At 42.4% G+C, this 17,134-nt stretch overlaps 1 protein-coding gene across 4 annotated transcripts in view; it reads right to left on the reverse strand.

Moving 5' to 3' along the window:
* Positions 1-17,134, reverse strand: part of LOC116572116 — a 79,945-nt gene that overhangs the window by 18,476 nt on the left and 44,335 nt on the right. For 2 of the 4 annotated variants that reach the window (XM_032310866.1, XM_032310869.1), the window contains exons 1-2: positions 7,708-7,749; positions 7,018-7,274 (exon numbers count right to left, since the gene is read on the reverse strand). In XM_032310866.1, the coding sequence (XP_032166757.1) occupies positions 7,018-7,155 (138 nt within the window). In that variant the 5' untranslated portion in view covers positions 7,156-7,274; positions 7,708-7,749. Of the gene's footprint in view, positions 1-7,017; positions 7,275-7,707; positions 7,750-17,134 lie in introns of those variants that run through there. The other 2 variants (XM_032310868.1, XM_032310867.1) reach the window with 1 other exon arrangement.

Genomic DNA, 17,134 nt, shown 5'->3' on the forward strand with positions numbered 1-17,134 from the left:
ATCATCAGTGCCATCCCGTACTATTTACTGAGGACGCTGTCTGCAGACACTACACTAGGAGTGTAGTACACACAACATTTCCCTTGGTCCTCTCAATATTTCTTAGCACCTCGCCAGATCCATTCCAAAAGTGGAGATTTATGTTCCCTAAAAAACAATGGGATATTACCCATTACGGGTCTAAAAGCTATCATTAATTAGTGGTCTCCTACATGCCGGGTGCCTTGCACACCTCTTTCCTAATCCCCACAACAGCCCTGTAAGGTAGGTAATATGAGTTCTAAGTTCATTTTTTTTTTTTTTTTGCTGAGGAACAAATCACCATAAATTTCGAAGCTTAAATGGACACTTGCATAATGAAGAGTTCAGTGTGGCTTTATGGGTCCTCTGCTCAGGGTCTCACAAAGCTGTAGTCAAGACGTCAGCTGGGCTGTGATCTCATCTCATCAAACCCACTGCTTGTGGTCTTCCAAGACAGACTTTCCTGAAATGAGAGCCAAAGTTCCCTACAGAGGCTGCACATGGTCCTTACATTTTTGTTGACCTTCCATTGGGGTCATCCTCTGACATGTGGTCTTGTTCACAACCTGGCAGTCTGCTTCTTCAAAGCCATCAGAAAATCCTCCTGACTTCTGTCTCTGACTTCTGGACCCTCTTTTCAAGAGCATGCCTGATTAGGTCAGGCCCACCCTAGATAATCTCCCTTTTAGTAACTCAACATTAACAGACATGGTACCTCGATTACTTCAGCAAAATCTCCTCACCTTTGTCATACCATGTAAGAAAATCATGGGCATGATATTCCACCATACTCAAAAGTCTCACCACATTTGGGGGAGGGAATTATCTAGGACATGAGTCCCAGAGACAGGAATTTGAAGGACCACCCTGGAACTTGGCAACAAGCTCTGTCTTAGAAGTCATCAGGTGCATGTCTAACAACCCATGAATAATAAGGAGCAAAATTAGAGTCGCAGTCAAGTGTGAGAGTCCTGAACCCAAGCCCCTTCTTGCAAGCCCCATTCTAACAGCAAACTTCCTATCCTCAAAATAAACATTTTCTGAGGTCATCCAGGGCACCTGCATATGAACCTGCAATTCATAAAATACTTCATGACATGTAAAATTCATTGTGATTAAATCAAGTTCAAGATTTCCCCCCGCAGCCCCTCTCAGCACACATGTCAATCAAATCCAGGCTGAGCCATCAAACCCAATTACCCAGAAACCAGCTGACATAAGCTATTAATAAAGCCACATGAAGCCGGGGAGCAGACGTCCTCACTCTGCGGCTCACACTCTGCCCAGGTGTCACACCATTGCTCCCGAAGCTTCTGCACTTGGCCAGATTCCCACCTCGTCTTGTCTCGGTCTTCCCTTCCCTGACCCCTGCCGCGCACCATTGGAGCCCTCAAGACATGTCTGTTGGGCTAAACACTTCTCCTTGCCTTGTATAAGCATATTTCAGACTATCTGGATTCCCTCCCCTCCGATTTCAAGTGTTTTGGAGCACTTGAACTAACTGATGTTCCCTGAGTATGCCTATGGAGACAATGCCTTTTGGGCAGTGGCTGTGTCCCCAGGCAAGCACATGGAGTACGTGGTTCCTCACTTGCCTCCTTTCTCTTCCTCCTAGAGAGCAGAATCTCGGGAATGAACACCTGCTGATCACCTCCTGAATGCCGCACACTGCATACATACAACCATGCACACTACCTTCTAGAGCTGCAGCACTGCAGCTCGGAGACATTAAATAGCCGCCACTGATGGTGCTGCAACCCAGAGCTGAACCCAGACCCTAGGATGGCAAAGCCAGCCTCTATCCAGACTTCACTGCTCAGTTGGGCCTCTTTTCCTCAAACTGAGTGCAGTCCCCAAAACTTTGAATGGTATTTAGACAGGTACAAGTTTTAAAAGAGCCTTGAAGTGTGCAAATGACACCTCATCTTAACACATGCATTTCTCAGATGTGACAACCTAACAGATCAATGCCACATTTAAGACTCAGTACTCAAGGGGTGCCCGGGTGGCTCAGTGGGTTAAAGTCTCTGCCTTCAACTCAGGTCATGATCTCAGGGTCCCGGGACTGAGCCCCACATCAGGCTCAGCAAGGATCCTGCTTCCCCCCATCCCTCTCTCTCTGCCTGCCTCTCTACCTATTTGTGATCTCTGTCTGTAAATAAAGAAATAAAAATCTTTAAAAAAGAAAAAGAAAGAAAGAAAAAAAAGAAAAATCTTTTTAAAAAAATAAAAAGACTCAGTATTCAACATCTATAGAGTTTTCCATACATTTCTGCTCCTTGGTACCTATGCAAGCCTGAGACATACTAGTCTTTCAGGAAATATTTGGAGTGGAGGCAGGAAGGGATGAAAGGGTGGGCCTGTGGGGTGTTCGGTGTGGGAGTGGGGGTGGATGCTCTATTCAGGTAAGCAAAGTAGGGCCCAGGGCCGACCTGCCGGTTGCACGGTTAACACTACTGTGTGCTAACATCTCCCTGTTTTGTGGGCTTCCATCGCCCCCTAGCCACCATGGGGAGAAATACCCATCTCAGGGAAAATCCTTTGAGCCCTTTGACAATCTTTGCTACTACAGTGTACACCTTCGTGCTTTGTCTTTTCTATTAGCAGCTTTCTTTAGTCGCTATTATTAAACACCGGTGTTTTTAAGGGTTGGCATCACTTATCTTATCAGCGCAAAAGAATGGGATTTGTCAGTTCTTTAGAAGTCCTTTCCTAGTAAGAACCGTGCCTTGCTTGTCTCTGAGTCCCCGGCTCTACCATGAAAACTCCTGGGCATCTGTCCACGTGTATCCTGGCTTTAGCACCGGGCCAGGTCCTCTCTCCTCTATGAAGCTCACACAGCGACAGCTTCTACTAATTCCTCACTGGCCACGTGCAAGGGGCCTGATGAGCACCATCTCACGTAATTCTCCTGATGACCCTATCTCACAAGCAGGGAAACTGAGGTATGGTGGGCGCACACACCTTGGCAAAGCCACGATTCAAACCCAGCTGCCTCCTCCTCAGGTCTAGGACCCTCCTCTCAACATGGGCCCTGGGAGTCCCCCCAACCAGAGTGGTATCTCATCTTCTGCCGCCATTCCTTTCTGACTCCTTCCTGTCATTTTTCATTCCATCTCCCTGTAAGTTGTATTTCTTCTTTCTCTCAACCAGAAACTCAAGCACCAAGAAGGACGTTGTCCTTCAACATGTCATCTTTGTGCACAGCAAATCTCACACGTGGTGGGTACTCAGGAAAGGCGTGTGGCCATCCACATAATTTGTGAAACTGCGGCTTCTTCATTGACTACGAGGTTGTTAGTTGAGTTCAGGTTTCCCTGAACCTGGAGAACCTGAGGAGAACCAGGAGAGACATGGGGATGCCTGGCATCAGAATGACTCAGAGACCTTTAGCTGGTTGTCTGCTTACAACAACGCTCTCATGGGAAGGAGGAGAGTGAGTCGGGGTATTGCCTGGGACAAATGCAAAGTAGGGTTTATAACTGAGAGACCACAGAGGGGAAGAGAGAGCTGCAGACTGTCTGAAAGCAGACTCTTCTGGGAACAGTGAGGCTTGGTTTACATTTTTTCCATAAACTGATTAGCAGACAGGAAGCAAAGAGGTCAATCTGGAGGCTCTACCTTGAGCTGGCTAAATAGAGGCATTCAAGAAGACGATTCCCAAAAACCTAGGGAGTCTGGCTGTGGTGTAAGTGACAGGCTGCCTGTGTGATGTGTCCAGAGCCCTCCCCCTCCCCTGATCAGATTCCTCTGGGGGAGGTGAGCACTGTCCAACCATCGCTTGCCAGGACCAAAGCAGAGGAAAGTGAGCCATTCTTCATCATGGGAAAGGAGAACCAGCCCACTGTTCTGGAAGGAAGAGGACTGGCCTGTAGGTTTGAGGGAGCATAGAATAGGGGGTGGGCAAAAGCAGAATTTGGGATTCTAGGTAGGAAATTAAGGGTCGGAGGAGAAAGAAAAAGAAAGAACAGGTACACGCACGGGTTCAGTTCACAACACTGAACAACCATGCCAGATGGATGCAGGCCAATCCACAGACATTATTGGACTCCTGAAGGACAACCTATGCTGGGCATGAGCTCTTCACCCCTCAGAATCTGGGAAGGGTCAGGGGGGACCTGGAGAAGTCCCCGGTGGTAAGTGTGGGGCTATGGTACTGGCTGCTGACCACTACAAAGAAATACATACAGCATTTTATCCACCACTGCTCTCATCAGGGATGTGCTGATTGAGTATCTTGCACTGAAACGAGAGAAGAGAGAGGAGAATGTGACTCTCCGGGATCATTAACAGACATGGAAGCCAGTAACAAAGGGAAACTGGCAGGGGCATGGCGGAGCTGCCCTTCCAGTCAGATCAGGTTCCCTGTTGTCCAGCATGGCGGGTCCCGAGGCCCCTGTGGTCATAGCTGTTGACCCGCCCCACCCGGGGAGGCAGCCCTGGCAGCAGCACCCATCCAGCTGGCTGAGCGGCAGCCCCAATTTCCAAGGCAGGGAAACCGGCTGGTCAGTTGGGCCAAAGCCCAGAGTGATGCTGATCTTGGCAGGCTCTCGTGCCCTCTTGTCGCTGCCCATGGCCCACAGGTGGCTCTTCTCCACATGCCCGAGTCAAAAACAAAATCCCTCCCCTGAGAAACAGCAATAGAGCCGTTTGCCTCTGGGCTTCAAGAAATGTGCAATTCAGACCACACTCCTCTCCATAGAATTTGTGTTAGAAGATCTGGAATTTCTGACTTTCCAAGAAGGAGCCCAGCCCCCATGCCTTTGTGAAAAAAAAATAACAGGAATAAATATTTTCAGAGTCAGTTCCTCAATGTCCACAGGTTCCAAGAGGTTGCAAGGCCATAATCACCTCCCTCAACATTCGCTAACTATTCCCACAGCGTCCTGAGTACATTTTCGGGGCTGTTTCTAATTACCCCCTGCCCTTGGGGAGTTCATTTTGCATCACAGTTTTGCTCTGGGCCATCGAAAACTATTTCCATCTTCCCATATGTGTTTGGCTACCACTAATTGGGGGAAGTTATTTTTAGCATTTCCTCATCCTTCTGTCTTTGCAGATCTGCCCTATTTAGGGAAAAAAATCTAGAAAAGAGTAATTTTCCCCCCTAAGGAATACCAGAGATGCTTTTAAAGTTCTACAAGCAATTTTTTTCATGTTCACTGTAGAAATCAGTAAAGGGGAGCAAAAAATCCCAAATCCTGGATTTTCTTCTCTACCATGTGTGCTGGCATAGAAAGAAAAAGAAGGATTCTTTTCCTCCTTCAAAACTCAGTCGGTGGGCGCCTGGGTGGCTCAGTGGGTTGAGCCGCTGCCTTCGGCTCGGGTCATGATCTCAGGGTCCTGGGATCGAGTCCCGCATCGGGTTCTCTGCTCCGTGGGGAGCCTGCTTCCTCCTCTCTCTCTCTCTGCCTGCCTCTCTGCCTACTTGTGATCTCTCTGTGTCAAATGAATAAATAAAAAAATCTTTAAAAAAAAAAAAAAAACAAAAAAACAAAAAAAAAAACTCAGTCGGTGTCACAACCTCTAACAGATCCTACAGCTCCCCCATCCCACTCCAGCTTTGGGCAGACCCACCATCACCGGAATTCAACAATCGCACTAGAACTATACCTTGCTATACTTTTTATATTTCAGATACCACTTGCACCCTCAAAGAATTCTGTCAAATTTAAGGTATCTTTTAAAAACGAAATATGAAGGATTTTAAACTACTTTCACCTAATCTGTACTTTCTTTTTATCAATTAGCAATTTGACAAGCAGCTTTAGAATTATTTTAGTACTTGAATTTAAAAGAATGGCAGCATACAAATATTTGTGTATTGCTGCCAAAATTAAGAAATGGTATTTTCTTATCATTTGGTTTAGTATTTTGTTTTTAATTATCACTTATCAAACATAACAAAAAAAGCAGTATTTCAACCACAAAGAAACATGAACCTTTAACTAATTTTGGTCAAAGATAGACCTATCACTGTTACTCAGAAATGGGTTCTACTGAGGGGCGTCTGGGTGGCTCAGTGGGTTAAGCCTCTGCCTTTGGCTCAGGTCATGATCTCAGGGTCTTGGGATCAAGCCCCGCATCGGGGCTCCCTACCCAGCAGGGAGCCTGCTTCCCCACTTTCTCTCTCTGCCTACCTCTCTGGCTCCTTGTGATCTCTGTCTGTCAATAAATAAATAAATAAATAAAATCTTTTTTTTAAAAAAGGGTTCTGTTGAAACAGTTTCATTTCTTCTGTTCTTCATTACTCAAAGACTCATAATTAGGATTTCGTTCAAATATGTGAACTGAGGGCACCTGGGTGGCTCTGTTGGTTGTGCGACTGCCTTGGGCTCAGGTCATGATCCCGGACGTGCAGGATCGAGTCCCGCATTGGGCTCCCAGCTCGTTGGGGAGTGTGCTTTTCCCTCTGACCTCCTCTCTCATGCTCTCTCACTCATTCTCTCTCAAGTAAAAAAATAAAATCTTTTTTTTAAAAATGTGAACTGAGAGCTTCATAAAAAATTAATTTGAAATTAGCTAACCTATCACACATGTATTAGAATAGCTCAGATCTTGGCCACTGACAAGGGCAAATGTTGGTGAGGGTATGGAACAACCGGAATTCTCCTTCAAGGCTGGTGGGAAACCAAAATGACACAGGGACCTTGGAAAACAGTTTGGGATTTCTTACAAAACTAAACAGAGTCTTTCCCTATGATTCAACAAAAGTGATCCTTGATGTCTACTCAAGGAGTTAAAAACTTATGTCTACACAAAAACCTGTACATGGATGTTTATAGGGATTTAATTCATAATTATCTAGACTTGGTAACTTTTTGCCTGTTACTATGTTATGAATCTCTCTCCCATTTGGCCCGCAAGTCTATACACTTCTTTGTGTGGTGGACATGGAAAGGCAGTGCCTGCAACCCTTTCAAGGAAAGACTTGTGCCAGCTGTTGGAGGACAAGCTCCAGCTGCTCCTTGCCTCAGTAGCAGAGAGCTGACTCACCCAAGAACTTGGGTCTTCCTGGGGGACCCATATCCATTGACTGGTTGTTGTAGGAGACAAAGACCCAGCCATTTCAGCCCAACATGGGATCACTCTGACAGGCTGCTTCTGCTCCAGAGCTGTCCAAAGTGTTCCCATTGTTGGCCCGTTTTGTACTAGGACCTTTCCCACGAAGAAATCCCACTTCCTTCACCTTCTTTCCACAGATGATCTCTAATAAATACCATACACATCAAACTCCATCTTGGTGTCTATTTCTGGGAAAAAAAAAAACAAAACCTGTGACAATTTGGAAGTTAATTGCTTAATTAATAGCTAACATAACATATACCTTTACATATAAATACGCTATCCTAGAAAATAGTGTGTGTTTTTTTAATTATAGAAGAAACTGATTCTTTCATAGAATGATTACTGGAATGAAAGATTCAAAAGTTGAGCACCACACCTGAAACTAATATGACACTCTATATTAATCTTACTGGATTTTTTTTTTTAAGATCCTAGTTAGCTTACATGAGAAAAACTAGTGTGATATAGTTGAGACAGTCATTATATTGCTTTTCAAACCTTGGTCCTAGACATGAAATCAGAATATCATTTCATTGTTGAGTTTTAATGATCTCAAAAAGGATAATAATACATTATAATTTGATTTATAAGCCTACTTTGAAAGGACATATAAATTACCTTTGTGGAATTGTATAGAACCAAAATGTAATAAATGATGTAAGTCAATCTAAAACAAAACAAAATGAAATGAAACACTTTAGTATCAAAAAAACACAGTATTTTTCTAACAAATGCAAATCTATTATTTACATTATTTTCCTCTAAATAAAAATCACCCCTTTAGTTGGGGTGATAGTCCCTGTTATTTGCTGCCCCCTTTACCTTGCTTTATTTTTCTTTCTACCATTTTTGTTTAGTATCTTTTATATCAATATCTGTCTCCCCAGCACCTAGTATGGAGCATGACATACTGTAAGTGTTCCATAAATATTGGATGGAGAGGTAATGAATATATGAATAAATGGTAACGAATAAATGAATAAATGACTTAGGACCAAAGGCAGATAAAACATATCCAGACCAATAATACATTTGGCCTCCCTCTTCAGGAAAAAGAAGCACAGTATTAACTTGCTTCATATAAAATTGCCCAAAGTACTCATTGTATATGCACAGATGTATCTAAGCCTTTTTCTTTGCTCCCCGCTTCCTTCCCAGCCCCACCCCTTTGATGCAGGCGGCCTGATTGCATAGCTTTGGGGGAGCTCATGAGAAGGTTGTATTCAGAGGATCAAGAATGGTAACAGATGGCTGGATGCCCTCATTCTGCAGATGCCTCTGTATCTGTGCTGCTTAAAAGCATTTTAACTAGTATAGGGTGAGATGGGTATTATCTGGTTGCAGCCCAAGTTTCGAATCCCAGATTAGTGCCCAGTCCCCTCAGCCTCATAGCTGCTAATCCTCTGTGACAGTTCTTGTGCACCTGTGGATGCTGAATGCTTTCAGACTTCAGGGAATTCTGTTTCATTATAACTTGTTTGGGGTTGGATTTTGCCCTACATGAGCTCTTTGGCTAATGTCGCTGGCTCATATTTTTGTTAGACTATTTAAAGACAAGTGAATAAATTTGGAGAGAGTAATGAAAGGTGTTACAGGAGACTTGAGATTGAGCTAGGACTTTGGCCATCCATCCTAGTCATCAAAAGCAGTCCTTAACCTTATTGTTATTCTGACAAGATGGCGGAGAAGCACAGGTCGATTTAGAGATTCAGTCCAAGGGGAACAGCTACTCTCACATTCTTTCGTGGAAAGACCTGACCGAAGAATGTAACAGAAGACACAGAACCTCATAAAAAAGCACAGTCTGTATTCGTAGTTAAGCAGTTAAGTTCATAGTTAAGTTTACCGACAGCGTTTTTGTCGCTCTGTCTACAATCAGAAAGACTCTAGGGGCTCCTGGGTGGCTCAGTGGGTTAAAGCCTCTGCTTTAGGCTCAGGTCATGATCTCAGGGTCCTGGAATCAAGCCCAGCAACGGGCTCTCTCCTCAGCAGGGAGCCTGCTTCCTCCTCTCTCTCTGCCTGTCTTTCTGCCTACTTGTGATCTCTGTCTGTCAAATGAATAAATAAAACCTTTATATATATATATATATATATATATATATATATATATATATATTTAAAAAATTAAAAAAGAAAAAAAGACTAACGCCATAATCTTCCAATAGCTTTTCATGTGACTGCAATGGATGTTTGTTATGCTAAGTCTGTAAGCAGTAGACTCTTAGTTTCTAAATGAACCTTTTCCAGTTTAAGTAATTTGCACAGAGGAAAATGTCAACTTTTCCTCTTTTCTCCCTAAGAGAGAGCTGATTAGAAAAATACAGGAGACGCCAAATGTTGAAATCAGCAGACCTTTAAATTGCATGGAAACAGATTTCTTAAAATGTAATTCTACCTGGGTTGCTGAAAATGGAGCTAAGAAATCCATTAGCTCTTGGCCTTTTTCCCATTTTTGTAATTATTGTCATATCTTCCTCTGTTGTGAAGTGTCTATTATGTAAATTCCACGAGGAGTGGCTTTTCCATCGTGATCGGCTCATTGCTGCTGTCAGTACAGAACCTCCTGGGGACTTCACTGAGAGTCTACCCAGAAAGGAAAGGAAATACGAGTTTGAGGAGTTTTGTTAGCATGAGATGGGGCAGTCTCCGTTGTAGCCATGCTTTGCCAAAACATTTCAGGATGCTTTTGGCCTGTGAAATCACCTCAGAGAAAATATACAAGGTTTGGTATATTATTCCCTCCTTTTTTAGGAAAACATGGCCAGACACATTTTTATTGTCACAGAGGGAATAAACTCCTTTCCTCTGGTGGCAATTATTTTCACTGGGTTTGTAATTTTAAGGTCACTGATGGGAGGAGGGGGAGGTGTCCATTTCCCATAGAAGGCAAGTAGAGTGAAGAAGCTGATAGATCTTCTCAAAAAGGGTTAAAATGTAAAATTATAATCATGAAGAATGTGGCCATCCATCCATCAATAGTCTTTTATAAGCTTCAATTTAAAGATGTCTCTCAATTAGGAAAATAAGGTAGTACGGTATAATACAGAGAACATAAACTTTGAAATTTAAGAACGGTTACTGGCCATTAAAGGGAACTAATGAAGATAGGCCTTCCAGAATTATGATTTTGGGTCAATATCGCAGACTGGGTGGACATGGAAGAAATTCTCTGCCCTCTTCCACCAACTTTTTCTAAACATCTGTAACTCCTATAGATATGAACAGACTTAAATGGGTAGGTGGCCCAGTTCACAATATTTAGAAAACTGGTCCAATATCTAAAGGACACCAAAGCCAGAATGAAGAGAAGCAGCAGCATGGCCTGAGGTTATCACACCCAAATAGAGGTCTTATCAGCTGGGAGTTGAGGTTTTCTTTAAGATTTTGTTTATTTATTTGAGAGAGAGACAGTGAGAGACAGCATGAGAGGAAAGAAGGTCAGAGGGAGAAACAGACTCCCCGTGGAGCTGGGAGCCCAAGGCAGGACTTGATCCTCGGACTCCAGCATCATGACCTGAGCCAAAGGCAGCCGGTCAACCTACTGAGCCACCCTGATGCCTGGGAGTTGAGGTTTTAACACACTTAGAGTTAGTTCCCCAACCTCGGGGAAAGGATAGTTATGAGTAATGTCAGTATTTTCTTTCATGAACTTAATGAGTAGAAAATCTCTTCCTATGTTCCTGGAGAAGAAACAAGAAGATAACCACCTACTTTGATCCTTGGACCAAAAGAGCCACCCACAATATATCAAAATAAACGTGTGAGGTTCTGCATTTACAATTTGGATATGGTGAAAAAACCCTTATGCAAAGAAATTAATATAAAAATTCTGAAATGGGTGAAACCACTAGAAACTTGGAGGAGGCCCTATAAATCTGTTCTTAGAGACATTTTTTTACCCCCGTAATGAACGGAATTATACCCCTCACAATTCATACGTTGATGCTCGAGCCCCTATGGTGATTGTAATTAAAGACAATGAGGGGGTCAATGAGGTCATAAAGATGGAGCCCCGATCCAGTAGGACTAGCATCTCTCTGAGAGGAGGAAGAGACACAGGAAAGACCATGTGAGGTTGAGATGAAAAGGGCCAGCTTCAGGCCAAGAACAGAGGCCTCAGGAGACACTAAACCTGCTGGCAGCTCCTTGACCTTGGACCTCTAAACTCCACAACTGTGAGAAAATAATTTCTATGTGCAAGCTACCCAGGCTGACTACGACACTCCTGATTACATGGCCATCTGTATACACTCACTAAAGATAAATTCACAAGAAAAATGTATAGACTGCACAGAGAGGAAGTCACAAGGAACATCAAACAGGAGAATTCGCACACCCCAAAACTGAAGGTATTAGGTTAAGCAGAACGAGATTATAAAATAAGTTTGTTTTTGTTTAAAATATTTAGAGAGTCAAGAAGGTATACAAACTGTAAGTCAAGTGCAGAGTAATATGGGAAGAACCTGTTTTTTGAGAGGAAACTATATAGGCATTGTAGAAATAAAAGTTATAACTATTGAGAGGGGCCTGGGTGGCTCAGTCAGTTGAGCATCAGACTCTTGATCTCAGTTCAGGTCTTGATCTCAGGGTCATGAGTTTGGGCCCCACGTTAGGCTCCATGCTGGGTGTAGAGCCTACTTAAAAATGGGCAGGGAGGAGTGCCTGGGTGGCTCAGTGGGTTAAAGCCTCTGCCTTCAGCTCAGGTCATGATCCCACGGTCCTGGGATCGAGCCCCACATCAGGTTCTCTGATCAGCAGGGAACCTGCTTCCCCCTCTCTCTCTGCCTGCCTCTCTGCCTACTTGTGATCTCTGTCTGTCAAATAAATAAATAAAATCTTAAAAAAAAAAAAGACGGGGTATAATTATTGAAATTAAAAGTATACTACGGGGTGCCTGGTTGGCTCAGTCAATAAAATATCCCACTCTTGATCTTCTAGTCATGAGTTAGAGACCCAGGCTGAGTGTAGGGATCACTTTTTTTTTTTTTAAGTGTTGTAGGTGGAAAAATAGCATATTAGATCCAGGCAAATAGAAAATTAGTGAATTGAAATATAAATCTTAAAAAAACAACAAAAAAAAACCTTGTGGCATAGGATGAAAATAGAAAGGAGAGGTGAGATGCCTCGGTGGCTCACTCGGTTAAGCGTCTGCCTTCAGCTCAAGTCATGATCCCAGAGTCCTGGGATCGAGTTCCACATCTGGCTCCCTGCTCAGTGGGGAGCCGGCTTCTCCCTCTGCCTGCTGCTCCTTCTGCTTGTGCACGCTCTCTCTCTCTCTGACAAATAAATAAATAAATAAAATCTTCAAAAGAAAAGAGGCAAAGACACACAAAGGACAGAATGAGAAATCCCGAAATATGTCTGGTAAAAATTACCCAAAAAAATCAACAGGGGAAAAAAAAAAAAAAAAGCGGAGGAGGTGGTGGTATTTAAAAAGCTAAAGGCTGAAAATTCCCTGAATTATAAAAGGAATCTCTCTCTGGTGGAAAGGAAAGTATCAGTGATGTGGAAAATAAAGGCACAATGTAGCTTAAATTAAAATCTCTTTACAGCTCACAGCCCACTGATAGATACCTGAAACATGCAGGGCATGACCTTCCTTGAGGAACTCGTGGCTGCCTTAGGCCTTAACCTTTAAAAAGGAACCTTATCTTGGCAGTAGCTGATCCCTCAAGGTCCTGAAAACCTTGCTTCTAGATTCCTTGGAGACTCGTGCTATGCCTAACCCCCACTAGTTCAAAAGTACACAGTCAGTCACTCCTCACAATCCCAGTATAGCTCTTTCTGCCCACGGGTCCTGTCCTGTGAGAGAGAAGGGGTTGAGGTTGAGGCAAGAGAGATAGGAGGCCCTTAACTCCCCTGACTGGGTTTGGAAACTGCCCCTGGCAGGTGGAGAGGCTAAGACAGAGAAGAACAAGACATAAGGGAACAAGACATAAGGGAACAAGACATAAGGGAAAAAACCAAGAAGACACAAGAATCTCAAAGCCACAGGCTTCCCAGTCAGTTGTCTGTAAAGACTTCCACTGTAAGTCCTCAGCAGCAACGCATTCGGGACCCCTCTCTCTCTGGAGCGCTTTTTTCTTCCCTTTCTGCTCTCACCTTCACTTAATAAACTTTCACTTCACCTTTCTATGTCCACAAGAGTCATTCCTTGACTCTGTGAGACAAGAACCTTGGAAGCCTGAAACATCAGGACCTAAGCAGGTAAAAGAAAAGCATAATTCCAACTCAACATATTGTAATGAAACAGCACATATCCAAAACAAAGGGGGAAAAAAAGCCTTAAGAGCCACCAGATTGGGGCACCTGGGTGGCTCCATCGGTTAAGTGTCTGCCTTCGTTCAGCTCAGGTCAGCTCAGGTGATTTCAGGGTCCTGGAATGGAGCCCCGCATCAGGTTCCCTGCTTCTCCCTCTCTCTGCTTTTCCCCTTGATTGTACTCTCTCTGTGTCAAATAAATACATAATATCTTAAAAAAAAAAAGCCATCAGATTATGTATCAAAGAATGGCAATCATACTGGAGAAGACTTAACAGAAGTCAAATGACAATGGAGTGATATTTCAAAGTTCTAATGAGGAAAAAGACTGTCTCCCCAGAATTCTATCCTAGTGATACAGTCACTCAAGACTGAGAGCAAAATAAAGATGCTTTCAGACAAGCAAATGTACTACTTACAGACTTGCCTGAAGTAACTGGCTAAAATGTACCAGAGAAAGACTTGGATCTGAGTGGTATGCAAGCAGCAGTGCTAAGTACACTGGTTGTCTTCATCAGCATTTACTGTAAGTCATAATGATAGCACTAAGACGGGCGAAGGAGGTGGAGTCCAGGGAGAGGGGAGAGACCACAGTAAATGGAAAACACAGAATACGATAATAGGAAAAAAAAAAAAAAAACAATGTATCGGTACACAACATAAATGTAAATGGATCACATTCGTCTATTAGATTCTGACTCCATTTACAAAATCCAGCTGGAGGTTGCTCTCGTCTTTGTGGCTTGCTTTCTTACTGATGGAAAGTGAGTCTGCTGTCATTCTTATGTTTCTTACTCTGTAGTGCATCTTTCTCTCTGGCTGCTTATGAGATTTTTTTTTTTTAATTGTTGGTTTTAAGTAATTTGCTCATGAAATTACAGTGGCACTTATCCCCAGTAGATCTATAGAGTTAACAAAATCACAACAAACTTTTTATAAGAATTTTTTGGCTAGAGATTGATAAGTGTATTGCAAAATTTACAAGAATATGAAAACGATCTAAAATGGCCAAAACAACTTTTTAAAAAAGGCTGGAGGCCTTATAGTACCTGATTTATGCTACTTGATCTCAAATCTTTTTATAAATATTATTGTAAATTATTATTATAAAGCAATAATAAATAAGACAGTTTAATCAAGACAAACATATCAATGGAACAGAACAGAGTCTAGAAAAAAAATCCACGTAATATGATAGATTGATATTTTGACAAAAGTATAAAGGCAATTCAGTAGACCAAAAACTAGTCCTTTCAGCAAAGGGTGTTGCAACAGCTGGATATGGATTCATGGTAAAAAAAAAAAAAAAAAATTAAAAAAGAACTCCATTCTATATCTTACACCATAGGCATAAGTTAAATGGATCAGAGACCCAAATGAAAGACCCTAAAATGACAAAACTTGTAGGAGAAAACACAGGAGAAAATTTTAGCGGGTTTGTTTTGGGAAAGAGTTCTCAAATAAGTCACTGCAGCATGAACTATAAAAGCAATTCTACATTCTGCCCTCCACATCCCTCTACCTGCTTCAGAGAACCACTGATCTGCTTTCTGTCTATGCAAGAGTTTTTTGTTTTGGTTTTTTTTTTTTAGAAATTTCATATACATGGAAACAAATCGATAGGCTCTTGTGTCTGGGTTCTTTTGCTTAGGATCTTTTGTTTTGCTTAAAGATGTATTTGTTGGAGAGAGAAAGAGCATGGGGACATGCACGCCGGAGTAGAGTGAGGGGCAGAGGCAGAGAATCTTCAAGCAGATCCCTGTGGAGCACAGAGCCTGTTGCAGGGCTCGACCTCACAACGAGACCATGACCTGACCCGAAACCAATAGCCAGACGCTTCACCAACTGAGCCACACAGGTGCCCCTGTGGAATGATTTTGAGCTTCATTCTTGTTGCATGAATCAGTAGCTCTGTTTGTTTGTTTAATCCCAAGTGCTATTCCATTGTAGGGATATTTTCCACGTTCTGTTTATTCATTCCCCAGCTAACGGACTTCTGGGTTCTTTCCACTTTGGGGCCAGTATGAATAATGCTGCTATGATTCGTCACAAGTGAGGGACTACAACTCTTTCTGTGCACATTAGGTTTTCAGGATTCTTGGAGTCTTTCACTTCCTGAGGAGTAGATTTGCAAGATTGTGTGGTAAGTATATCTTCATTTAAGCAACTTGAAAAATGATTTACAAGGAGGTTGCTTTTACTTTACATTCCACCAGAAATGTAATAGTATTTCAGTTTCTCCAAATCCTCCTTAACACCTGCTATTGTCTGTTTTATCAAGTAGAGCCAGGATAGTGGGTGTAGAGTAGCACCCTATTTTGATTTTAATTGCATTTCCCTAATGATGTTGAATACCTTTTTATGTGCTTATAACCATTCAGATATCATTATTCAAATATTTTGTCTTTTTAAAAAATTGGGTTTCTTTTTTTTTCTTCTAAAGATTTTATTTATTCATTTGACTGATGGAGATCACAAGTAGGCAGAGAAGCAGGCAGAGAGAGAGGGGGTAGCAGGCTCCCTGCTGAACAGAGAGTCCAATGCGGGGCTCAATCCCAGGATCCGGGGATCATGACCTGAGCCAAAGGCAGAGGCTTTAACCCACTGAACCACCCAGGTGCCCCCAAAATTGGGTTAGTACTAATATAAGAGTTCTTTCTATATTCTGCATACGAGTCCTTTGTCTGATCTATAATTTGCAAATATTAACTCCTAGTCTATGCTTTGTGGCCTTTTTTTTTTTTCACTTTTAAAGTGTCTTTTGAAGAATAAAAGTTTTTTTTTATTTTGATAATTTTTGTGTACCAAATTTTCCTTTAACATATCTTACTTTTGGTCTCATATATAATGAATCTTTATCTTTTCTAAGAAGACTATACATAATGTCTCCTATACGTATTTTTAAAAGTTTTATAGCTTTAGTTCTTACATTTAGATCTATGATTCATTTTGAATTCTTTTTTGTGTGTGTATTGACTGAGGTTTTTTTCTTTTATTTGTTTTTGAGCACATGTATAGTCAATTGTTTCTAGATGTTGGACAATAAATACAAGAAAGAAGAAGACCGAACAGAGAAGGAAAGGGGGAGAAGAGATGTATAAAACAGATTGAACAGTCTTATATAAACATAATTATAGTCTGGAAGACTTTATACTGTCTCAGGACCTTTTGTAAGAAAGGGGAAGCATTTTTTGCCCTCTCGTGTTGGTTAAAGGTTTGCCCTTTGGGCACTAAACCCTCATACTTTCAGGTTGCATATATGTGGACACTGAACATTTCTGAGTTCTCATGGGGTCAACAGGGAGGTCTCAGGACAAGAGGCAAGAGACTACAGCCTGTGCCTGAAGCAAGATGTTTGCAGGCTTCTCCCCCATTAAACTAATTAAAGCCAGGAGAAGTGGTCATAGTGGCTGGAACAGAGGTCAGCTAAACCAAGGTTCTTGCAGTGACACATAAGAAATGTCCAATACCATGTCTTATCTCTCCAAAAAAGAGCATCTGTAGTTGCAGGAATATTTTTCTGGACTACAAAGTGACAGAATGCAAAGGTGGCATGGTTGTAATCTGATTACACAGCAACGATCTTATGAAGCAAATTCTCTGTGTCATTGCAAGGGAGACAGTTGCATTAGCTCGAGGAAGTAGAGATTAACCTCAGCAAGGGGAGATTAGGGGCAAGACCGAAGGGCAGTATCAGCAGCAGTGATGCCTCTGAGTCCCCTGGCACAAATCAGTGTCTGCCCAAGGCTCCCTGGCAAGTGCCGTGGGAACCAGCAATAGTTGGG

Source organism: Mustela erminea, chromosome 13 (assembly GCF_009829155.1).
Source record: "Mustela erminea isolate mMusErm1 chromosome 13, mMusErm1.Pri, whole genome shotgun sequence".
Taxonomy (NCBI): domain Eukaryota; kingdom Metazoa; phylum Chordata; class Mammalia; order Carnivora; family Mustelidae; genus Mustela; species Mustela erminea.